Source organism: Cicer arietinum, chromosome 7 (genome assembly GCF_000331145.2).
Source record: "Cicer arietinum cultivar CDC Frontier isolate Library 1 chromosome 7, Cicar.CDCFrontier_v2.0, whole genome shotgun sequence".
Lineage (NCBI taxonomy): Eukaryota > Viridiplantae > Streptophyta > Magnoliopsida > Fabales > Fabaceae > Cicer > Cicer arietinum.
The window spans coordinates 21,436,866-21,462,879 of record NC_021166.2 but is presented as its reverse complement, the minus strand read 5'-3'; the positions used below and the strand labels follow the sequence as shown (position 1 = coordinate 21,462,879).

The following is a 26,014-nucleotide window of genomic DNA, read 5'->3' as shown; positions in this document are numbered from 1 at the left end:
GCTCAAAATTCAAATAAGGACAGTTTGGTATTCTCGCAGGTATGAATTTTTCTTAATCTTAATCTTAAGTTATATTTGAATTAAAACCCTAAAAAGAAAAGAAGAAAAAACTCAACACTAGCAGCTCGCCAGCCCTATCAAACAAAAAAATATACAGCTGCTACTACTTCAACTCGCCGGAAAACGCAACGGAGTCGGTCGTCAACAGCCAGAAACAGTGAGAAATTCACGTTTTTTTTTTTCTTCTATTTTCTTTTTTCGGATTTTTCTTCCCCGCACGAGAGGGTCCAGTTCCTGCGCGATTTGCGGCCGCCATAACTGCCCCTGCAAAAGCTCTACTTCGCACTGCGATTCCGCAGTTGCGTGATAATTAAATTATTTTCTAATCAAAATAATATAGAAAAAAATGGTAGGCTGGAAGATCATAAACTACATCAAGTAGCATGTGAAAAATGGCATAAACTTGTGAGATAATGACGACTACCGAACAACTCTACTTTGGTCATACTAATTTATAGTTTTATACCCAACTGGGAGCGAATGATTAGAAATATCCATAAGTATGATGATGTTGTTACATCATGATGTTATACGCATTTTATATCTTTTGATCAAGATAATGGTACTTACAGATTCCCCTTTTCACATCGAAGCTATTTATTAATTCATATTATGTTTTCATTAATAATGCAGAATGGAAAGCAGGGAAGACAAGTCAATTTCTGACTTGAAGGAAGAAATTTTCAAAAAATTCAGAGATTTCATGACAAGGTAATTGTTAAGTGTATTCTGATTTTTTTTTTTTTTACTAGTTCCTGAAATAATTGATACTATATGGTAGTTTTATTTGCTTGTCTTTATTGCAGTTAAATATTTCTTTGGAATATGTTCTTGCACTTTTTCATTTCTCATAAATATTGCCTTTCTAGAATCCTAGTTTTTCAGGAAGTTCCTGAAATACCTTGTGATCAATAAATCAAATTCATGTCTAGATGAACAATGAAATAAATTAATTGAAACTTGAAAATACAATTTTATGCAGAAACTAACATTTTTAGCATTAGTTATAATTCTTGATAGATGCTTTATTTTTGTAGAAATACATAATAAAGAATTGATTTTAGGACCTCCTACAAACCAATGTAAACACTAACCAGACACCACCAGTAACCTTCTCCTAGTGGCTTCAAGATAATTAGATCTTGATATTCAATAAGTTAAGGTGATCCTTAACCTCAAGGGATGGAGGTGAGGACTGTGTTGTCAATCGCGAAACACGGCAAATAGCAATAAGTTCAAATTCCTCTATGCTACAATGCTATTGCGCTGCTATTACAGCTATTTGATAATACTTTGTACTAAATCGTGTATTGCGGAGCAATAGTGGTTTGTCAAAACTCTGCTACGCCATAGCTGCTTATTGACAACGCTTGGTGAGAAAGACTGATAAATGGCTGTTGTGGTATAAAACCTTAAAAAAGGTTGGATAGTTTGGAAATGGAAAAATGCACTAATTACCAAAAAAATTGTAAGGTACTTTGTATGTTATGACTTATTCAACACTATCCTCATATAAAAGATTTTTGTTTTTGGAATGACTGAATTAGTGCTACAATAGCATAATTTTGTACTTGTTTTATCACAGAATATATCTGTATAATTTCATATTTCTCAACAGCTACCATATGATAGGATTACAAAGATTGATGAGTTGGGAACTATTGGAAGCAAGCTGCTGGCTGGCTTTCAACAAGCATTGGGTATTCTTCAGAATTTTGTTTACCATATATTAGTAGTTAGTGTAAAATATTAATATTATATTAATATTGCTATCTCTTCACTGATGTTTTAATTAATTTTTTGCTTTTGTCCTGCAGAGTTTATTCGGAAGCCTCCTATAGATACAAAATCTAAATTAATCAACAACATCATTAAAGCTAATGAAACTAAAAGACTGAATTCCTATGTCAATTCCGAATGTAAGAAGCCCAAAGATGTTGTCCAGAATGTCACCAATTGTAAGTACAACTCTATTTTGTTGGTAGTTTAGAGCAAAGGGTAGGTTGTTTTGTTACGAGCTTAGGGCATTCTCGAAGTCTTAACAAGGGCCTACATATATTGGCATCTAACTACAACTCCTTTTTAACCTTCTTGAGGGAGTCGGCTATATTGTAAACGCAAATCAATGAATTTTCTGCAAGACTGTTAGCAATTCGCGAATCTTTTTTATTTAACTAAAATTTAACAAAGTGATTTCCTTTTCAAGTTAATATTGAATTTTTGAAAGCTATTTTAATTTTTGTATTTAAGTATAAAACTGTTCAGTTTTTCAATTAATACTCAAACTTTTATTCACAAATTATGTTATTTTTAAATGGATCTACAGTTTTTCATTCTTGTGATAATAGGATTTTTGCAAAGTAATGTCTTCACTCTTCACGGCCATTTTAGTTGGATTAACATTTCTTTCTTGCAGTTCTTGTCTTTTAACATTTGTTTGTCTCCACTTTATTTTAGTCACTTCACCTTCAAATTTTGGTGTTTACAAATATTGATTGAACTCACAAGAATTGGCCATAAACTGCTCTTTTTGTTCCAAAAAATACATCTGTGCTTGCAATAACAACAAAAGCCTTTTCCCACTAGGTGGGATTGGCAACACGGATCAAACAATAAGTAACGTCTTGTCGTGTTTTGTGAATCACATCCACACTTGAAATGTCATCATGAAGTATTCATCTATGCTTATTTAAATTTTTTTTGCTATTTCTTTGCCCTGACAATATAATTGTTGCAATATGGCCAAATTATGCTTATGGAAGTGAACTCATGTAAACAAGGACTTCTTCACCATATAAGAGAAGGTATGGCCTCTTCCTTTTAAAATTTCTGATTACTTACTGCTAAATGTGTATATACATATTATTTATCTTGTCTTCAATCTTTTCTATGGCTTGCATTCAACAGTTCTTTTCATGTATAATTTATGAAGATGCAATTCCAACTTGGAGGATGCTTCTTTTTATTTTTCAATATTTTTGGTTTTCAATCTGTATTACTTAATAACCAGTAAAGGTCATCTTTTCAACTCTTCTATAAAAATGTTCTTTTAATACTTAAGTTGTGTTTGACAAACTGGCTATCATCATAATATAAAGATTCTTATTGACATAATCAAGCCCCCTCTCTTGCAATGGGCTAAGAACAATAAGTTGTTGGGATTGAGTTTTGTGTTGTATATATTCTTCGGGTGTATACCTAATGTCATAACAATATTGGAAATCTTACATTCTTTCTTTTAGTTTGACAATTACTAATCAGTTATGTGAACTTATGTCTTGTAGCAAAAGTAGCACTTGATGAACTTGGAGATATACTGGCTAATGTAACAAGTGTTACGCAAAGTATATATGGAAAATTATCAGCCCTTTCAGATCCTGATATTGATGTTAAATTCAATGAGCTAGCGATTTGTGAAGATTTGGTAATACTATTAATATTTGAATTAAAAGAATTTCTTATGCTATTTCTATCTTTTTTTACATATATTATCTGATTTAAGGCATGAATTTGTCAAGCTTGTCAAAATATTCTTACATAGAACCTGCTGAATAGAGTTAGTTAGATCACCCCTACCCTCAAAAACACCCCTTTCCTGTTTACTCTACTGTTACCACCCTAAATTCCCACAAATAAAGAGAAAAGCTTGACATAATTACTGTGGGATGATATTCATGTAAGGCAAGGTTGTCCTCTTTCTTCTTTTTAGTCTTCTTCTCCCATATTTCCTTGTACCAATGTTGTTAAATAGCAGCTATAGTATAGTCCTAAGGAATTTGTACAAATAGCCATTGTTTTGCGATACGCTACCTAGTACAAAGTGCTGTCAAATATTAGTGCTATAGCAGAATATGAACAAATCGCTATCTTATGCAATCCGCAACTGACACCACTGCCAGTACTAGTCAGTCATAGTATGTATGCACATTGTGGAGAAGACTATTTGAATCCTTTTCTAGTGTTTTATATTTGTAATGGTTTGCTTGGTTAAGAGGTTGTACACCACTAGATTTCTGTATCATTTACTTGCTTTCGATATAAATGTAATTATCAAAATTATGGAATTCTAGCTCACTAGATTAGCAATGACTTCTCACTCAGGAGGAAAATACTGCTTCCTGTCCTTCTGGAAGCACTGATGTCACAACCACAAAAATTAAAGAAAATATTGATTACACACATTTAGCTCTCCTAATGGCTGCCGTATACAGTATGGTCCAGCAAGACTATTTGATGCAGGTAATAATGCCCTGTCGGTGACTTTATTATCAGTCAAATGAAGCACTCTTAAAGTATTCCATTTTGTTGCAGGAAAGGATCGTTTCCGCTTTAGATCTGAAGTTGTCGTCGGAGGAACTGGAAAGTTACTACCTAATGTGGTCTTTGCATCCCTTCATAAATGATGAAATCATTCATCAAGCGTGGAGACATATTCACTGAACAGTCTTATGTTTTTATTGTATAGAATCAGTTACCATCAGGCTAGATAAAGTTTTTGCCCTATTTACAATTAATTCTATTTAAAGAATGGCCCTTAGAGTTATCATATTCATTCCATATATTTTTTTGTTTTTTGTTTTTTATATTCATTACATGTATGATACTAAATCTAATTGGAACAGTAACACTTGAATCTGAATATTTCTCGCTTTCTAATATCAAGGATTGCATCTATTTTGTCACATACAAAATGTTTGAGTAAGCCATAGAGATTTAGTAAAGATATTAACTAGTTGGTCTTTAGAATTGACAAGAAGTTTTGATGACTCGAGAAAGATTTTTTTTTCCTTTAATAAAGGGGTAGTTAACTTTTTTATGCTTTGTCCTATATTGGGGAAGAGGTGTAAAGCTGATTGGTTGTCACATACAATTTTTATAGGACCAACCTTACAAAAATGTAGCACATGCAATAAATGTTTCAACCACATAAGTTCACATGTGGTAAGAGTCATAGCCTTAGAAGCAGATTAGTTGTTCATTCACATCTCCTATCCACTCAAGATCAAAATACCCAATGATATTCATGTATCCCCTCCCTATATTCAAGATCAAAGTGTTTTAGTGTTTATCTTTCATATTTACTAGGTTTCTACAACGAACCCGAAATAACCCAAAAACTTGTGCAGAATTAAAGCTTTGCAATCTTAGTTTTAATAAGGTAATCCCCACAGGTTATTGATAAATCAGTTTGGAACCAAGTTAATAAATAACAGTGAAAATATAGATATATATTACTCCCAAACATATTTTATAGCAAGCCTTGGTCTTTTCTGCAAAACCAAAAAGAAACAGACAAGACTTCATTTCCAATAGTAGCAAAAAGACTTGAACATTCTTCTAAGTTTCTTTCAAATTCAATGAATCAACAATTGCAAAATCAACAGAAATTTGATGAAGAGAGGAAGATTGGAAAAGGAATGCATCAGTTTCCTAAGCATCAAAAGATTGGACCAGCTGCAAGAATATCTTCTGTCAATTTGCTGTCTTCACCAATCTGATAGTCAGTGAAGGTTTCAAAATTCTTCTTGAACAATCCAGCCAGCTTCAACAGTGTCTCCTTGTATGCTTTTTTGTCGGACCACTGCAATAGAACAAAATATACAATGCTTTGAAAACGAATAAGACTAAATAAGGTCTTGAAAGTAGGGTTTTAAATAAAGGTTTGAAACTGCAATCTAGGCTGCAGTGACATTATGGTTTTTTAATGCCACAATGCCGCCATGATTACGGTGGCATCTGCCGTATTTGACTGTGATTCTCGTTCTCCCCAAATATCAAAGATCGCGGCGGAACTGAAACTGTTACTTTGATCACTATTTGAAACCCTGGTAGATAGTTCAAGGGAAACTAACCGTGTTCTCAGGGTCCAGAATTTCTGAGGGGACTCCCTCTACTTCAGTAGGGATTTCAAATCCAAATATCTCAGTCTTCTTGTACTCTGCATTCAAGAGGCTTCCAGAATGAATAGCATCAATAATTTTTCTTGTATAGGATAGTTTAATGCGATTTCCGCAACCATAGCTGCAATTTAACAGAACCACGAACCAATTTAATTTCAGATTCTATACTATAGAGACAAAAAAAAAAAATCAACATTTTAATGATCTCACATACATAATAACTAAAAGCATACCTTCCACCAGACCAACCAGTGTTAACAAGCCATCCAGTAGCACCGTGATTTTGCATTTTTTCAGCAAGCATGGCTGCATACTGTGTAGGATGTAGCATTATAAATGCTGCACCAAAACAGGCTGAAAATGTTGCTTGTGGCTCCTTTATACCCTCTTCTGTTCCGGCCACCTTCAGTTATGATGCATAAAAGAACTAATAAGATATACATAAAAGAAGCACTAACATGTCGTTACTTCAATTGCTTCTATTTTCTCAAATTATAACAGACGTCTGTGTGTCTAGTGTATGTATCAGTACTTCATAGATATTTCCAAGATATATAAGACAGTGGAAATCAGTGTAGATGTGTGTCTGGCTTGACAGATATTACCATGATATATATAAGAGAGTAGCTGAGACATTACCAAAGCTGTATATCCACTGATGAAATGATACATTGTCTGTGACAAGCTTAGCTTACTAACAGGTGGAAGCACACCAAATGCATCACATGCCAAAAGTATGACATTCTTTGGATGAGGGCCAACACATGGTAACTTCGCATTTGGAATGTACTCAATTGGATAAGCTGCACGAGTATTTTCTGCAATACAAAATCAATATTATATTTATCAGCAAAATTAATATAAGCCACGGTTTATCCTAAAAGAAGTGTAAGACTTGTGTACACGATGTACCTCATAAATTCTAGTGAATTTATTTAACTTCATTGTTTATTGTCTAAACAATGTTAAAATTAAATGAATTGAGTAAATACTCAATTTTGTCTCTTAAATTATAAAATTATGTTAATTTGGTCTCTCATATTATAAATATTCTAAAATGATTACTAAAATTACAAAATGTTTATTCAGTTTGTCCCTCTGATTGAACTTGTTATCAAATGTGTCTCTAACATTATTCACTCAGTTTTAAAGCATCATTGATATTACCAACTTAAAGTCATTATAGTCCCCCTTCAAATATAAATGAAGAGTTGAACCTGAATAACATTTTGTAATTTCAGATATCATTGAGAATATTAATAATGTGATAGACCGAGTTGATACGATCATATGGTTTTCCGGGACCAAATTGGATATTTATTCTAAATGAAATAAAATGCAGTAGAGAACATTAGCAAATAGAGAGTTATTACATAGCAACTAAAAATCGAAGTCGTTAGTTACCTGTCACTGATTTGTCTGCATAATCAACTTCTCGAAAATGCTCATCAAAAACAACATTCTCCAAGACTAATAAGCAAGTGATGAAAAAAGTATCAAAATGCATTTCTCATAAGTGGTAATTAAAGATGAAGAGATATTAAAGTTTCCTTATAGATTAATATGGTAATACCTGTACCAAACTTGATTGCATTCCATATATCAGGTTCTCTCTCCCTAGAGAGATCAATGCACTTTGCATAGCAACCACCTTCAATGTTTGAAACACCAGTCTCACTCCAACAGTGTTCATCATCTCCAATCAAATACCTATTATGATCCGTTGAAAGAGTGGTTTTTCCAGTTCCTAATATAGATTATAATAAAAAGAAAAGGGAAAAAAGGGTCATTATAAACAAGCACTATAGCATAATAAACTTAAGGCAACGCTTTCCTTCTCCAATGATTACGATTTAAAACCGTTATTAGCCAATGCGCTACCTATAGAGCTACTTACATATAACACTTTCAAAGTGTTATTTGAGTCGTATTTTAAATAATACTTATTTGAATATATCTATCAGAATAAGCAAACGTGAGAATGTTTGAAAAAAATTATGGAAACAATTTATGACACGTATATAAGTTGTTTTCAGTTTATTTTTATAAATTATTCAAAATAATTTATAAAAACAGTTTATTACTTATATAAAAATAGTTTGACTTTATTTTATTTTTAATTATAGAAATAATTTATTCATATACATTTATATGATAAGCGTGTATAATATACCTGAGAGTCCAAAGAAGAGAGCGACGTCCCCATCTTTTCCCATATTGCAACCAGAGTGTAAGGAGAGGATTTTTCGCTTAGGCATGAGATAATGCATGACACTAAAAAGACCCTTTTTCATTTCACCAGCATATTGTGTTCCAAGGATAACCATTTCCTTCCTTGCAAGATTAAGATCAATGCTTGTTGAAGATGTCATGTAATGAGTATAACGATTACATGGAAACTGTCCTGCATTGTAAATAGTGAAATCTGGTGTTCCAAAATTCTCAAGCTCTTTAGGAGTTGGTCGAATGCACCTGCCACAAAACTAGTTAGATATATTGTATATACGAAAAATAAACTATATAGTACGCAAATATCATGAGATCTGAGATCAAGACATGATAATGTTTTATCATATTTTGTATTTTATGTGCATATGATACTAGATTGAATAACATTGTACATTAATAACATATCTATCGACTATCACTTCGTTTTTTTAATCCATATATAAATCAATTATTTAGAGAATGTAACAGTTTTTTTTTCTCTAAATATTTTATCTATGTAAAGATTTTAAAAAATAAGGTAATGATCAGTAAATATTTTGCTAATGTATAATGTTCTTTTATCTGTTATTACATGCACATCAAACATAAAATATAACAAAAAATCATCATATTTTGATCGTATTTTACGATATTTGCACACTGCATAATTTTTATCTTTATTATTTTAATGCAATTTTTATTTATAATAAAGCATGAAAAACACATATTCTAACATACGTGTTTTTAGTCTTTAAAAAACAATTTTTTTTGTGATTTTAGCCTTTGATAAGTTATAAACACACTATACTATCAAATGTAGGAACTTAACTTCAAAATTTGAGGTTAAAAAAAAATTGATTAATTTACATAGATAATAGTATATTTAAGTCATGATTTAAATTAGAAACGTGCACAAATGTATAACCATAATGATAATGACATGCAAATGGTAACTTACATGTTGTGCATAAACAATGAATGATAAGCTCTGGCAGAGACAATCCTGACTTTGATTCTGTTCTCTGGGTCCCAGTTCAAGAATTGATCATTCACGAACACCTGAAAATTCAATCATATTCTCTTATAATTCTGTCTATTTCCAATCCATATTTGGATTAGATAAGATATTTAGTATAACATTTTTTTTATGAGTATATAAGCAAATGTATTACATATATTTTCAAAAGGAGTATAATATTATTTGGGTGTATACAATTTTACAATTAATAGGATCTATTGATTGTATAGTTAATGATTGATGGAAATTACAATTATTTAATCTAAACTATATTTATATTAATTGACAATGTAAATGGTGGGTAGTATTTTTTCTCATATTATTTTGACTCAATTACATTTTTAATCTATTATGTATTAATATGCATGATTGTGCGATTTTGATCAACTCTACAATCTTTTTATAAAATCTCATAAGAGTTTCATTGAAAGTGTACGGATTATATTTCATATAAAAAAAAATGCACTAATGATAATCGCACCCTCGGTCTAAAGTCCAAGTTAATAAAGAAAAAACATTAGACCTCTAAATTAATTTTTTCTTAAAGTATGTTTAGGCTCAAAAGAATATAACAAGTAAAAGGGTTTTTTTTTTTTGCATTTCTGAAAAAAAAATTATCAATATACTCCCATTTAAAAAAAAATGCTAAAATACCCTTTTTTTATTATATAACAAAAATAATATATATATATATATATATATATATATATAATTAATATAATTCATCAAAATAAATAAATAAAAATTTTAAATTATGATATAATTTTAAGAAGTCCTAACTTTGAGTAGTAATTATATATATATATATATATATTATTTTTACGAATTATATTAATTATATATATATATATATTATTTTTATTATATCAATAAAAATTGAATTTTTTTTTTAAATCCATTGGGAAGTTGCCATTTAGAATTTGGGCTTCCTTCAAGAAGTCGGCGTTTAGAACTTAGGCTTCCTTAAGGAAGTGCTATTTCAAATGGCGACTTATAACTAAAAATAAAAATTGGGTATTTTGGTATATTTTTTTCAAATGGGAGTATATTAGTAATTTTTTTTTTTCAGAAAAGGGTTACTGCAAAAAAAAAACCAGTAAAAGGCTTCACAAATATAAAAAAAAAATAGACATATTTAATTAAAATACTTTGAATTTAAAATAAATAAAATTATGGTAAAATATTATTATAAATATTAAAAAAAATATCTATTTTAATTTTTTATCAAAAATATATTTTAAAGTAAGTTTATATATATGTATGAGTGATCTATTATTTTTTGTTATCTAAAATCTGTTAGACACGTAGACTATTTAATTTTATTTAGTTTTAATGGTTTTATATTGGAAGAATAATGAATATGAAGATTAATTTTCCATAAAGAATGGAGAGTGAGAAATAACCTTGTCCAAAGAGTTCAAGTAATCAACTGCTCTTTCTCTATTCACCATGAAACTGTGCTCGTCCATCTCGATGTTAGGGGAACCCCTTCAATCAAATAAATAAAAAATGCAAAATATTAACAAAACCTATATAAATTATAATTTAAAAATATAATGTTTATCAATTAAAAAAATTGTTATATATAAAAGTTAATTAGCAATTAAAGGAAAAATTTCCCTCTCAAATCATGAATAAATTAGTTATTGTTATTAAAATCTATAAATTAATTATATTTATTAAAAGATTTAATTAATTTTATTATTTATTAACATGTTTTTAATAGCTCAATTTTTTGAATATTCACACTGATTAATTTTTGTAGATTTTGCTGACTCTTCGTTTAGCATAAATCAATACTTTCTCTCAAAACTTTTCATTTTGCAAGGAATATTAATTTCCCACTTACATATATAGTTATTCTTTTTTCAATGATTCTTTTTTATTCTAAATCATTTAATTTGCTTATTATTTCTTTCCAATATCATTAAACAAAGGAAGTGATTATTTCAATATAAAGTCTTATATTAAATTATGAATATGTGTATAGTATTAAGAGAATATCATCAAATTGTAATATGAAAATGAAAAAAAGATGCTTACTTTCCCCACCAAAGGTCATTCTCAGTAAGAGCATCTTTAACCACACGCTTATCTCTTGGACACCGTCCAGTCTTGGCCCCCGAAAGTGTTGCCAATGCTCCATTTGAACTTATAAACGATCCTTTCTCATACTTTATTGCTTGTTCATATAGTTCTGTATCATCCATTCACATTCATTCATTCATACTTTTCCTATTTTTAATTAATTGCTCCTATATTCAACATCAATACATGCAACTTTACCTATCCTCTAAAAAGGATTGCAAATATTCATTGTATTTTATTGTCTTGTCTATATTATTCAACTTAGTATAAGAAAAAAAATATTAATTCTAATAAAATAAGTTTAAATAAAATTCAAATTTGGACACGTTCTTATTATGTGACATTGATTCAGATTATAACTATTCATTGACTTTTATTAAAATGTCATACTCGACCAAATCCTTTCCAATATAAAAGTTTAGACATTTTCGTACAATTGATGTACAAATTGTTGTAATACAAAATTCAACTAGTTAATTAATTAAAAAAAAAAAAAAAAGAATGTATAGTTGACATAAGCCATATGAACATAAATAATTAAGAGAGAAAGAGACATATAGATTACATTCTCTTTTTCTAACCTTATTCATTTAAACAATACTTAATACCTTTTAGTTGACATTAATTAAGGAATGATGAGACTTATCCTATAAATGAGAAGCTTAGTGGGAAAAAAAAGACATGTACTAAGAAATTGACATTTAATTTTATAAAAATAAATAATGAATAAAAAGAAAAAGTAAAAAGAGAACCTGCTGGGGAGAGGTTATAGAGAAGATGAGTAAACTTAAGGGCACTATCACTGACAGCAATGGTGGGAGTGACACGTTGGTGAGGCACATGAGTAACCCTTTGTGTTTCCAACCTTGTAGCTGGATCTCCCTTCACTACCTTTGGTCCAGTTTCCCTTGTCAATGATGCTAGAGATGCACTGTTACAAATCTATCTCATTATTAATATTTTTACTAAAATAAATTGACTTCAATCATTTTATGATTTAAAATTTTTAACCTTCCGTTCTAAAGGAAATAGGTTATATAGTACTTCAAGATTGAGTCGGACATAAATAAAATTTAACAAATAATTGTTTTAGTTAAAATTACTATAACCAAATTTTATTTTTTAATGTGTATGAATAAATTTATATAATTATTAAAGGGTGAGCTATTTTTTGGATAACAAATTTTAGTTGTTACGGTAAAGTCAATGTTTGAATCCTAAACTCATTCTCATGCATATTCATTCAAATGTCTCAGCTCGTAACTTTTAGTTATTTGATTTTTTATTTAGAATATATCAAAGTCTAAATACTACATAAATTTTAATAAGTGGAGACAATATCATCTATTAGTATAAATATTATTGTGAAAACAACATCAATACACAAACAATAAAAAGATGACATGATTATCATTAATTAAAAATTTGAAGATTACAACACTATACCATTATATATCCGAAAAATAAATTATTTTCTTCGTGTTTTTATAGTTTAAAATTGTTTTATATTTTTTCTTTTATTTATTATAAAAAATGTATTTATTTATATATATAATAGTGAAATACAAAAGCCAGAGATGAAGGCATTAATGCACTATTCAGCACGTGAATAAATATGGTTATGAGTTAGTTATCTTTTTCTTACGTAATATTCCCATGTAAATCTAAATTAACCTTCATTAAAAATAAGATTTTTGTTTGTTAGTTTTTTTATGAGAAGATTTTTGTTAGTTAAATTTAAGATTGAAGGAAGTATTAATTAATTAATATTAATCAATATGTAATAACATTAAAATTAATAGTTTTTTTACTAATTAAACAATATTAATAGTTAAGAAATGAATAAAAGGAGTAATCGATAATCAGAGAATATAGATACACTTACTACTAATGTGGTGAAAATAAATACCAAGAAATTAAGATTTCTTAAAAAAAAAAAAACTATATTAGTTTCACGTGTTCTTTCTCCCATACTTTGTGCCACGTAATTTTGTTTTGATTAGGTCAAATTATTTTGTTATTTTTTACAGGAGAAAAACACTATTTTTTTTATTAATACCAGCAAGTAATAATAATATTATATAGTAGGGAAAAATAAAAGAGCTATTTTTAGCCTAAAAAATAAGACGTTTTGTTTGGGAAGAAAAATAAGACATGATCCAGAGATCCTAAAAGACAGAAGGAAAAGAAAAGAATAGGAAGAAGATTGTTAATGTTTAGGAATGAAATCCTTAATTAATCCTAAAGAAAGTAGAAACATAAGAACATTGATTGGAGACGTAATGCAAAGATAAGAAAATGATATACCTGATAGATTGGAGTTGTTGTTTTTGACGTTGATCATCAGATAGAGTAAATAAGTCGAGTTGAGATCCAGTGGGAGTGACACCTTTCTTTCTTTGCAGAGAGTGAAGCTCATCAATGGTGTTAGCCTTCACCGTTGGAGCACTTCTCTCGTTCTCACATATGTTGCTTTGTTTAACATTTTCCATCGCAACGCTGCCACTTGGAGTTGTTGGTATCATCTAATTACTATCCAGAGGTAGTTAGTTAGTTAGAAGAGAGAATTGGATGTAATAAAGAAAGAGAGTAATGCAGCTTACAAAGTGTGGCTTTTAAAGGTACCAAGGAAATTAATTAACCATGGTTAAATAATATCCCTAACCTAAAGGGTCAAGCTCTAATAATAGAACAATTCCAACCACATTATACACAATCTGACTCAGATAATATGTATTTCTCTTCTAATCCTAATCTTATAGTCTTTGTTTGTTACGTACTTAACGGACCCTTAACTATTGCTATTACTCTCTTTCATCAATTTTTCTTCTTTCACTTTTTTTTTCTTTCTCTTTTACGTTTAAAAATTAATATTAATGAGAGACATAGAGAGTGAGAAAAATATTATGTATACTTGTGCCATGTAAGCATTATATTCAATCAACCCATAAACTTCTATGTATTTCATTAGTTTGGTGATGCAAAACACTACAAATGATTAGTTTTAAAGATATTAAAATTTGTTCATAATTTATCTTAAAATCATTATGTGAATCAATATACAAACTTTATCATTTTATACGTTAAAAAATAGTTTTCAATGAATATTTGTTAGTTTTATAATACTTGTTTTATTCCACGGGTTGATATCCTTTCTATTTCTCAAAAAAAACATGTTTCTAAAAATGAAGAACTCGGTAGATAGAGATTCAGAAGAAGAAGAAAAACAATGTTAAAAAAAATGGTGAAAGTGATTTGCATATGTTGCCATGCTTTGTGTTTTCATCTCTTTGAATGGAGTCATCTATTTCTTCTAAGAAATGAAGATGCCCTAACTCATTTCTCATATAAATGACATATTTGTTTATTTTTCACAATTAAAAAATATTAGATAGAATAATAATTTTACAAAATTAATTTGATTAAGTTTTATTATATTCATTGTTATCATAAATAAAAAGTAAAACATATATTAACTTGAGATTAATAAATAAAATATTAATTAGATAATATAATTTTTTTGACATTATTTGATGAAACAGTTGAAAAAACTTAACTAATACATTAAAAATAGAAAACGACACTTATTTTAGAATATTTTAAATAAAAAAATATGTTATTTGTTGTGAAATAGATGGAGTAATATAATCAATTAAAATTTTAGTTCAACTCATAGATATCATATTATTACGTTCAATATTATATCTCAAATTCAAATTTTACAATTGCATACGATTTTATCAACTATAAAACTATAATTACAATTATTCAATTTCTATAATTTGTAGTTTACATAATAATACAATTAAGTTAACAAAAATTTGATCAATAAAATTTAATGTTTAAAAAAATTATTAAATAGTGTAACTCCAACAAGAATTGCTTAGTTTTTCTCACCCTAAATTAATAATTTTATACTCTTATTAATCGATATATGTGAGGGGTGTATGCTTCTTGTGCAACCCACATAAAATAGATACATCACATTGAAGATTACTCTTTTTAAGAAAAAAAGACAAATACAACACCTCCAAATACAAACTTTCGAAGTCTATAAAATTCTAAATCCAAACACATAGTATTTCCTCTATTTTAATTTTTTTTTTTACTTATGCACAATTTTTAGAAAAATATTATTTGTGTTGATTTCAATAATAAAATAAATTTTATTTATTTGATTTTTTATTAATTATAATTAATGAAAAAATTTAATAAATTAAAATACAATAAACAATACTACTGTATTAATATTATAAAATGACAAATAATTTTATATAGAAAAACACAACATATAAAACAAAAAGAGTAATTCATAAAAAGTCCAGAAATTTACATCCAAACAAGATTTCCACGTCCTCAATGAAGCTATCCGAAAATATCCACGTAGCCTTACTATCCTATTACTGAGAAGTGTATTGACCAAAGAATGGGGAAAAAAAAGTAAAATAAATTAAACCAAGTACAGAAAAACAAACGAGTTTCCGTTATTAAAATATGGGGATGAATATAATATATGGAATCAGTTTATCGCAATTTTGTTCATGTTAAAATAATTTCTACAAAAAATATATGGCAATTCCATAAAATAAAATAAAATAAAATTACAATAACAATAACAAAGCCTCTAACATTATCCATTTCCATGCTTGCATGTGTTTGGCTGATAAAGTTAGAGCTTCATTCATCACAAAAATGTGGGTTGAGCTCAAATTTTAGACTCTTAAATAATTGGGTTGTGTATGAGTTTTTTGCAAGGGTTTAACTTAGCTTGGGAGCTGCAATAAACCCAAACTAGTGTCCTCACCATGAACTTTTGTGCTATAAAACTGTATTATAGGTATCTATTATAGGAATTTGATTTTATAAATCGGTAGTAATCTAGCTCCCCGTAGAGTTCCCTGAAACATCAAAGAGAACATAGTACATGTATTAAAAATCACTGTAATGTGGAGATTGACACAGTACCAAAATGGTAATAAGACAAAAACCTTAAAATTTATTTTCATATGAAGTATTTTGATTTTAAAAGGGTTTTGGTGACGAGTGTCCTTGGAACATTCGATAAGAAATCAATAAAAAGAAAGTTGAGAATACCAGTTAAAAACTTGTAATATAATAAATACTTCAATCATTGTTTGTTGCAAGCATAAAGATAAAGATAAAGAATAAAGAAAATAGACTTACGCCACATCTGCTGTGGATTCGGCTTTGACCACAGCCTTCCATTCAGGGAGTTCTAGAGAAGAATAACGTGACTTCATTTCTCTTAATGTATGCTTGGTGCTTCTAATATCATTATCCCACAAGATGCACTGAAATCAAAAATGGAAAGCAGAAATATATAGTAGTTAGGACCATAATGACACCCATAAGCTCAAAGCCATCCATGACCAGTATGAGACTAACACTGTTCATCTAAAATGGAAATATCACAGAACTCAAGGTAAATGATAGAGTAAATGATAAATCAAAAAGGGTAATGTTGAATAAAGAAAAAATTTATACCTTCCTAATATATTGTCTTTCTACGACATCAGGAGAAACTTCGCCTTCAGGTGAAAATATTGAAGGGTTCCAAAGTGCCCCTCTTGCAGCCATCACAGAAGAGGCACCTTATGCCAAACCGTGTCAAATAGAAAATAAATATGAAAAATGAGTTGCCACTTGCTAGTCTCTATCATGATGAAAAATAAGCTTGCACAATGTTGTAAATATATAGAAATCTCCAATTAAGATTAGAATGGTATCTTTAATCATTCAGACTATAATATCTGTAAAGGTGTATATTGTATTTCCTTATTTCCCAGTTAGAATTTCTTTGGATTAGCCCATATATCAAATATTAAAGCTTGTACTTTCAGAATATTGAATATTCAAAAGCTCAATTCTCATTAGGTATAAACAGCTTCTGATTTGAACCAAGTAGTTGGGCTCAAGTGGTTAATGAACTTCAGTTAATCGTCCGGGAGAACTCAATTTCAAATCCTTATTGGAATAATGTTTGGTAAGACTTTACTTACTTTTTGGACGAACTACGAATTACAAGGACCCCTTTCCCTTGAGAGCAACTCGTTATCAAAAGAACGATTCAAACAATTTACTTGCAAGTTGAGAATGGTCAATATACATTCAATAGTTTGAAGGGAAGTGTTGTAAATATGTAGATATCTCTAATTTAGGGTATTGGATCAATAATTATTAAGAGAATAGTATCTGTAAGTATAAATTTATTAGTGTATACTGTATTTCCTTATTGACCAATAAGCATTTACTAGGAGTAGACTATATATCAATATCAGAACTTTTACTTTCAAATTACTGAATAATATTCGTAAGTTCAACTCTCATACATATTTAATACAAATGCAATAAAAACTGATAATTCTCTTCCCCTAAAGCTTTATGTGACATTAAATGAGTACTTTCCTAACTCTCCTTTAATCTAACTTGTGAGCCTTATAAGTTACAGGTGTTGGCCCACGAGTGACTTGCGGTAAGCAGGCCTTGGTAAGCCACATGATGAATACATAATGTTGGCAACCTCCTCACAACTGCCACCGCAGCCCCCAAAATACACACAAAATTAGTTTAGTTCAGCCTCTTCAGTGTTACTTTTGTAGTCTTGGATTTTCTAAATTTTCTAAGAGCTGCCTTGGAGTTATTATAGTGTTTCTGTTTCCTACATTTAATATATAGTTTACGAATAGAAGAATGTCTACATCTCCATTTTATGAAATCACTCCACTATCTCCAACATAGATTGTCAAATGATGTCATATGGAGTACTAAATATAACTAGGAGCTTTTCCTGAGAGGGCTGAGTTGAAGTTACACAAATGAGAATGCAAAGATGATCAATAATACGATGTGGAGGCTTGATCCAAGACAGCTGTTGGTAAGGCTAAGTCTAGGGATATGAGTATGCCCAAACATTCCTGCAGAACTGAGGGGAATCCATCATGGCCGTATCCCTTAAGAGGGAGGGCAAGGAAATATGCAATTATTGGATGTCTTGGAACAAACAAATTTGTCAGCTATGGTCCATCTACTCACTTTCCAAGAGATTTGAGTTTTACTTCTTCTAAGATTTTTTATTGCAACTTGTGGATAACTCATTAACAAGGACAGAGAGATTGGGTTGCAACAGAAGTACAGGAATGACAACTCAAACTTCTGAAATTTACAATAAAAATAAACTACACATAAAAGTTTGTTTCACCTCACAGTCTCTACAATTCTAACAAATAACTGAAAATCTGTTAAAATCTTGAAAATTTCTTCACATACCTGTAGCAGATTTAATGCGTTGGAAATCGTCATACTCAAAGACATCACCATTTGCTATAACTGGAATAGATAATGCCGACACAACATCTGCAATTTCACTCCACTTTGCTGGATCTCTGGGCCTATCTAAGACTTTTCTGTAAATAGATTAAAACAAAGAGGTGAGGCGTATTTTAAAGCAACAAAGATAAACGATTAATAAATTCATGATCTAACTTACTGGTTTATGTGTTCGTAAATAACGCACATGGCATATGTAACTATTAGTTTCTCTAGCATCACTTTTTCAAAATAAATAAATAAGCCCTACACTGCATCTGTAATGTTTTTGGAATTAGGTTACATACTTTGGCTAGTTGCCTTCTTAAAAAAATGGTTTTGCTAATAACCAGGCTCTAAGTCTATCCATGCAAGGTAAACCGACTAGTAGGATGATGCATGCTTGTTGATTTTGTTAGTGATTCGAAAATGAAATCTTATGAAATTAAAACAACCATATTGTCATTCCCCCTTTAATTTGGAAAGGTCCAGAAACAAGAAAGATTTGGAGATTACCTTCCATGGACTGCAATAGCATTAACACCAGTTTTCTCAATTCGCCTGGCTAGCTCCACTGTATCATGTGGTGATTTTAGAAGTCGAATCTTACACGTCACTGGTAGGCTCAAATTCCTTCGCAATGTTGTTAAAATCTAGATTTTTAAAGAGGAAGAATTAAAACATGTTGCAAAAGTCCAATCTAATAGGAACCCAAGAACAGAATAGTGTGAACATGAATGTGTTATGTGCTAAATGAAAAAGATTACAACAGTTTCCCCCTATAGAGTAAAATTCCTTCAGATGATGAATACACCTCTGCCCATCCACAACCGCAATGCAAAATCTGAATACCCATAACTTCTACAAAAAAAGTGGAATCTTTATTTAACGTGATGATTTTGAATGATACAACTGAGGGAATATATAGAGGGGCTGCCGATTCTATACATAGATGCTAGGCCTAAGAATCAGGAGCAATGTTTTCCTATACATGAATGCTATGACTAAGAAAGGAAACAATGTATTGTAAATCCTAGTGCTACTTGTACAAATAATTACTAACAAAACAGAAACAGAATCACATGATTCTGTCAATCATATAACTATCTACAACTTCCCTCTCTCTCCCTTCTCCTTTCGCTATAACTTCCCTCTTAACAAACTAGCCACATCAGCATTCCCCACTAACTTTATGTTCAGCCCATATGTTGGGCTTAGGCCAAATCCAGTATCCTATCTGTTAGGTCCTAGAACAAAGGGGATTTGTTAGGATTGGAGTTAAGAAGATAGTTAGTGGTTAGTTTAGTTGTTAAGTTTGTTAAACTTTCTGTTTTAATTGTTGTTAATCCTATGGCTTACAAATAGGACTAACCTCCCTTTAGGAGAAGGGAGGAATTCATTTTTTGAAAGTTGTAAATAAGAGAATGCTCTAGTGAGGGGAGAGTGCTCCCTTGGGAGTAGCCTTGAGTGCAAGATTATCTTATTCATTGTAAGCCATTTGTATCTTCTCTTTCAATCTTAATATACCATTAAGAAACCCTCCATTTGTTTGCAATCTTTATTCGTTTGAATCTCTTCTAACATCATTCTTCTAGAAATTCTTTCTTGCTAAAAGAAAGGATCCTAACACTATCACAATCAAAACAAGAATAAACTATTGGACTTACATCATGAATAAGTTCTGGTTTGGACAACAAAGCAGCGCCCATCCCACCACTCAAAGAAAACGCCTTGGGGCATCCCATGTTAATATCTATTGCAGCAACATCATTACACCTGCAACCTCAAGAAAGAAAAATAAACACACAAAAATTAACATAAAGATAAATAATCCTTCAGTGTTAATCCAATTTGCAATTCAAATCCCTTTGTGTATTACAAGAGTAGATACCTAGCATTGGGTATAAGAAATCTCGATTAACGGAGCTCATATGGTAAATTGGCCGGTTCCGTGAATGTGAAGGGATTGAGGGGATTTCTTGGCTTAACTGGATATTAGTATTACTGCAAGTTTATGAAGAATTAGAGCAAGGTAGCTTGGCCCCTTACCCAACTACTTAAGACGATTATTAGGGGGGAACGACACTCAACATGCCATTGAACAACTCAAAGAGGCTATGACTACCTTGCCGGTACTAGTGGTACCTATTTTTGACAAATTGTTTGTGATAGAGACTGATGCTTCAGGAAAAGGTTTAGGGCAGACCTGTGGCATATATGAGCATAAATACAAGTCAGGATCTACTTTGCAGTACAGAAATGGAGACACTATCTACTTCGAATCCAATTTTTTATACATACAAATCAGAAAAGCTTGAGGTTTTTGGTGGACCAGAGAATTATGAGTGGAGAGCAACAAAAGTGGGTGACTAAATTGTTGGGGCATGGTTTTGAGATCAAATACAAGTCAGGAATATAAAATAGAGTGATTGATGCATGCTCTCCAGAAAGTTACAGTTTGCTGCTCTATCCACTGTGCAGAGTTATGAATGGGATGGCTTGGAGGAGGAAGTACAAAATATTGAAAAATTGAGAAGATTGATGCAGGATTTAGTGCTGAACCCAGACTCTCATATTATGGATTCCAGATAGTGAGGGGGTGATTATATTACAAGGGGAGAATAGTGATGCCACACAACTCTCCTAAGATTCCTATGACTCTAAATGAGTTTCATAATTCAGCAGTGGAAGGACATGCAGGGTACTTCCAAATTGCAAATTGGATTAACATTGAAGGCTTTTGAAAAGGTTACAAATTCTGCACAACAGAGATTACAATGCAAATGAAATAAGAAAGATATGATAGACAATTTAAGAGACCTACACTCTCCCAGTTCCAAAACTTATTTCCACCCTCCAATAACCTCCGTCACTTACTCAAATAATCTGCACAACCCCACGAACTTTCCCTCTCAATCAGCACATGGTTAAGTCTCTCATCTAATAAATTATTCCTATTCCTCCTCCTCTTGTAGACCTAAGTTATCTGGGGATTTGAAATAGCCAGGCCCATAACAAAGTACCTCTAGATCCTGCTCATTCCCTTTTATTCATTGACAGCGTGCCTTATTTATCTAATCACCCCAACCAGCATGTAACTGACTAACCAAGGGGTTACCTATCAATACCCATCACCATACATACATCATCATAGAATGTTATAACAAATCATTAGGGTGATATATTTGGAATTGGAAGAGGCAAAAGATCCTCGAGCCAATCATGACTATAACTAAGATTACCAAGTTTTTAATGTAATATATGTGAATGGAATTTTATTCCTAATATAGTAAGATCAATATGCAACTATGAAGAGCCAACAACAACAATAACAACCAACCTTCATCACACTAGTTAAGGACAGTCAGCTTCTATAGGACATGATTAATGCCGCAAGGCAACTAATCATGTAAAAAATTGTACACTACCAATAATAAGTCATTATTTCACTTAAAATACAAATGCAAAAACACTATCAGAGGGAAACTAAATATACAATTAACTTACAATAGCTGAGCAGCAGTTAGGGCCCTTGCGGCATCAGATGTGCCTATTTGAAACACAACTTTATCTTTTTCTTGATCACAGGTTCTAAACACAACAGCTTCCGATCCTTTCTCGACAAAATCAATGGACCCAAGGAGTTCTGACCAAGAAGATAATGGGTTGTTCAAAATCCAAAACCAAACAGCAGTCACGGAAAAACCACAGGCATATAACTGGTTAGGAATCGCCAAAATTTCTGCTAAATTTCTTGGCACTTGATATCAAACCACAATAAAATAAAATAAAACATTTGACTTTTAATATCACAAGAGTCAACATGGTTTCTTTTCATCATGCTAATATACACTATCACTGAGATATCAAAGAGGAAAAAAGCATTAGAGTGTCAGGTATCCTACTAAACAAAAAAAAATAGAAACAAAGAAACTAAAACATGCTTATTTAGTTTTGGATCAGTTATCAAAATATTAGTTGTAAGCAGAGAACATAAAGAAAAGGAAATGCGCGTCCTCTCTTTCTATTTGTTGTATCTAGTGATGATAAACTGCACAAATACATAAGGCTAACTTCATGAAGTTATTACTTTCCGGTAATTGCTAGTTTTTTTTCCTAGTAATTACTGGAGTTGAAACCCTAACTTTTCTATAAAAACAAATATTTTAGGCAGACAAAAACTACATAAACTTCGATTGCATTCACTAAATCACCATTTGTAGTTTTGAGAAGATCAAAAAGTACATTATAATATCTTGATATTTCATATTTTAGTAGAGTATCTTAGATTATCTTTTGGAATTATTTTCGCATTTTAGAATATCTTAAATGAATTTAATTTTCATACGCTGTCAGGTGTAAAAAATTTTACACAGTCGGAAAATCATGACCAATCAAGTGGGTGACTTTATAAGTAATTATGACAAAAGTCAAACATTACTAATGATCTAACCGTTGTAATTGATTAACAGTGTAAAAACTTTTTACACTGACGGTGTATATAAATTAAATTAATCTTAAATTACCTCTCATAATTAGTTTTCAACTCTCCTAGTTATAATCATGATTTGTTTCTCTAGTTGATTTGAATTAGTACGCTAGTATTAGTATAAATAAGGATTAGCAATTTTACTTTTGTATCATCATATATCATATATCATATATCAAACATAATCACAAGTCTTTATGTCTTTCTCTTTTCTACTTCCTTATCTTAAACCCTATAACTTTAATATGGTATCAAAGCAATACCATTTTCCATGACTTGCCATCATGTTACTATTTCATTGCCAAGATCCCCAAATGGTAACACAAAAAAGCTTTTTTTTCTTTTGTTGTCCATTCACATTTAAGCTATTCTTTGTCTATCCTAAAATTTCTTTTTGTTAGCGGTTTTTTTAATGTCTCCTCTATCGTGAGTCTCATCACATTTCCAACAATCCCGTGAAAATATCCAACTTGAATCCCTTCGACGACAGCCACCACCATGAATCCCCTCTCCAGCCACTGTCGCTAACCGCACTTCACACCTCTTCACACATAGCATCATCGTGGGTGTTTTACAACAAAGTTGGCATATGAACTTGATGACTTGTCAACTACTATTTCATTGCCAAGATCCCGAAAGGTCGGTACTCAAAGAAATCTTTTTCTTTTGTTGTCTGTTCACAGATTCATGTTATTCTTTGTCTCTCCCAAATTTTATTTTTGTTAGTGGATGTTTTAATGTCTCATTTGTCATGAGTCTCATGACATGTCCAGCAAACCCGTGAAAATATCCAACCTTGACAACAGCACCGCCGTGAATGCCCTAAGATGCAGTCAGACACTTTTGCCACCCACCATTGCTGCTGTCTTCTGTCTACCATGAAGATGCATCTAGCTTGAAATTATTGTATCTTGCATCAAATTGAATATTTTCAGCATTTATTTTGAAGGATAACAATAGTTTGGTGCCCCAATAGTTGCATTTCACCCTTCCACACTCCTCTCTCTTTCCTTGAAGGTTAACAAAATTTTGGCTCCTCTGCCACCTCCACTCTTCCCTCCTATATGAAATTTGTCCATTCTCCTCCTTGTTCCAAATCCACCTTCATTAATGCTCGACTTCATCTCTAACAGATGAAAATGCATGTTTCAAAAATCAGAAGAAGCTAAAGGCCTTTTTGGTTTGAAAAAACATTCTCTTTTTCCAATTTCTCTATTCGGTTTAAATTACAAAAATGCTACCTTGTTTTCACTTTGTTTCATTTATTCAAAGTTTTGTACATGAAGTAATGAAAACAATAAAAAGTTGTTTCCATTGTTTACTATACAAAACTTTGAAAACGTAAAACAATGTGACAGGTTTGTAGTTCAAACTGAAAACAGAAAATGTCTTTCAAAACCAAACAGACCATAATAATAATATAACATTTACATTACATATACTAATAACATAATCAACCCCTCTCTATTTCTCTCTTTTCTCCTTCCTTATCAAAAATCCTACAACAGAATAATACTAGTCTTTAGCCGGCACCCGCTAATTATGTTCTCATTCTTCCTTTCCCATACAACTCCATATGCTCCCAACAGACTAGCATTTCCAACTAATTTTTATAGACAAATGTTAGTAAATCAATGGTTATGTTAGTTTCCAGAATTCAAACCCTAGACCTCAAGCTTAAAACCTTACCTGTGTCTCTTATGACTTATCGCACCAACCGAACTACCTACTAGCTACTTTAAGTCATTAATTAACTAATTGAACGAGTCTTTCAAAAGTTTCAAGTTCGATCATAATACATAGTTAAACAAAACTACATTTCTACATTATTCTTAGGCTTTAGAATTTCGTTTATGGGTGTAAATAACAGACACATCAATATCAAAGAATTCATATTAAGAGGTACTGAAGATGAATGAATTGATGAAAGGAAAAGTGCGGTCGGTTACGTACCATTGATTCTACGCTCGCATTTGACAATTTTATGGTCAACGATTTCTTCACCGTAAATAATATCTGCACCATATTCAGCAGCTAATAATCTAAGTGGGAGGGTGCCCTAACAAAAAATAAAATAAATTAAAAAGTGGTAGTAGTGATTTGATTTTGTGGCTGGGAAAAGAAGAGAGAAATCGAAGTGTTGAAGGGAAGTGAAACTCACAACGCGAACCATAGGAGCGAGAATGAGTTTGTTATGGTAATCCATCTTTGTGAGATGGATGGTTTCTTTGACAACTCCTTAACCTCACTTTGGCGCCTCCAACTATGAATGAAAATCGAGATAAGAGATTTTTGGGGTTTTGTTTTGGGACGGGCGCGTTCAAAAGTTCTGTGGATTCTTTTTTATTATCATCTCAAAAAAGTTAGCTGGATCTCACAGGTTATCTATATATTTTTTACCGGTGCTGCACCGTATAAAATCGAGTTAACAGTGTTTTTTACTAAGGTAATATGAATTAAATACAATTTTGGTTTTTTATCACTTTTTCTTTTTTAGATTTTTTTTTTATAATTTCAAATTCATTCACTTTCAGTTTTTGGCAAATGATGATATTTAATTTTATCCATTAACAAATGTCTTTCTGAAAAATAATTGAATAAAGTTAGAACAATTTAGGTTATATTTTTATTCCTTTTTTTCTTTCCCTTACCACATCATCGCCTGCCTTATCATTCATCCAAACTCAACTTTCTAATCCAATATCACATTGTATTTATGCTATACAAGCACCAATGTTTAAAAATTATGCAGTTTCCATTATAAAAGAAAATTATGCACTTTCCATTTTTGTTGTTTGCATTGGTTTCTTTATCTTAGACTGTAAATTTAAATCTTTCATTTGATTGGAGGGCAAGAAAAGACATCAGATGACGGATTTTGAGTTTGACCTCAAAAAATCCTCGTATGGAAGCTCTCAGTAGATA

General features: G+C 30.9%; 3 protein-coding genes across 4 annotated transcripts; 1 reads left to right on the top strand and 2 right to left on the bottom strand.

The window, feature by feature from the left end:
- Positions 1–59: 59 nt before the first annotated feature.
- Positions 60–4,742, top strand: LOC101506141 (uncharacterized). The gene is made up of 8 exons (XM_004509666.4): positions 60–217; positions 694–771; positions 1,693–1,760; positions 1,878–2,018; positions 2,823–2,864; positions 3,345–3,484; positions 4,162–4,299; positions 4,372–4,742. The coding sequence occupies exons 2-8, from the start codon at positions 695–697 to the stop codon at positions 4,498–4,500; spliced, it is 735 nt and encodes a 244-aa protein (XP_004509723.1). The 5' UTR covers positions 60–217; position 694; the 3' UTR covers positions 4,501–4,742.
- Positions 4,743–5,326: 584 nt separating this feature from the next.
- On the bottom strand, positions 5,327–13,920 carry LOC101505828 (phosphoenolpyruvate carboxykinase (ATP) 1-like). 2 transcript variants are annotated; one of them, XR_012163970.1, is made up of 12 exons: positions 13,582–13,920; positions 12,027–12,205; positions 11,230–11,383; positions 10,590–10,674; positions 9,127–9,227; positions 8,134–8,432; positions 7,534–7,707; positions 7,365–7,430; positions 6,566–6,778; positions 6,194–6,363; positions 5,913–6,081; positions 5,327–5,641 (listed from the first exon to the last, which is right to left on the bottom strand). XR_012163970.1 is itself a non-coding variant. In XM_004509665.4 (12 exons), exons 1-12 carry the CDS (start codon positions 13,797–13,799, stop codon positions 5,498–5,500), a joined length of 1,938 nt encoding a protein of 645 aa, XP_004509722.1. In that variant the 5' UTR covers positions 13,800–13,879; the 3' UTR covers positions 5,327–5,497. The 2 variants fall into 2 exon arrangements, 1 of the variants encoding a protein (XP_004509722.1); XM_004509665.4 differs by having other exon boundaries at positions 6,600–6,778; positions 13,582–13,879.
- Positions 13,921–15,738: 1,818 nt separating this feature from the next.
- On the bottom strand, positions 15,739–25,446 carry LOC101505275 (uncharacterized). The gene is made up of 9 exons (XM_004509663.4): positions 25,251–25,446; positions 25,043–25,148; positions 22,108–22,246; positions 20,268–20,376; positions 19,117–19,253; positions 18,562–18,698; positions 16,780–16,886; positions 16,459–16,586; positions 15,739–16,172 (listed from the first exon to the last, which is right to left on the bottom strand). The coding sequence occupies exons 1-9, from the start codon at positions 25,293–25,295 to the stop codon at positions 16,106–16,108; spliced, it is 975 nt and encodes a 324-aa protein (XP_004509720.1). The 5' UTR covers positions 25,296–25,446; the 3' UTR covers positions 15,739–16,105.
- Positions 25,447–26,014: the final 568 nt, after the last annotated feature.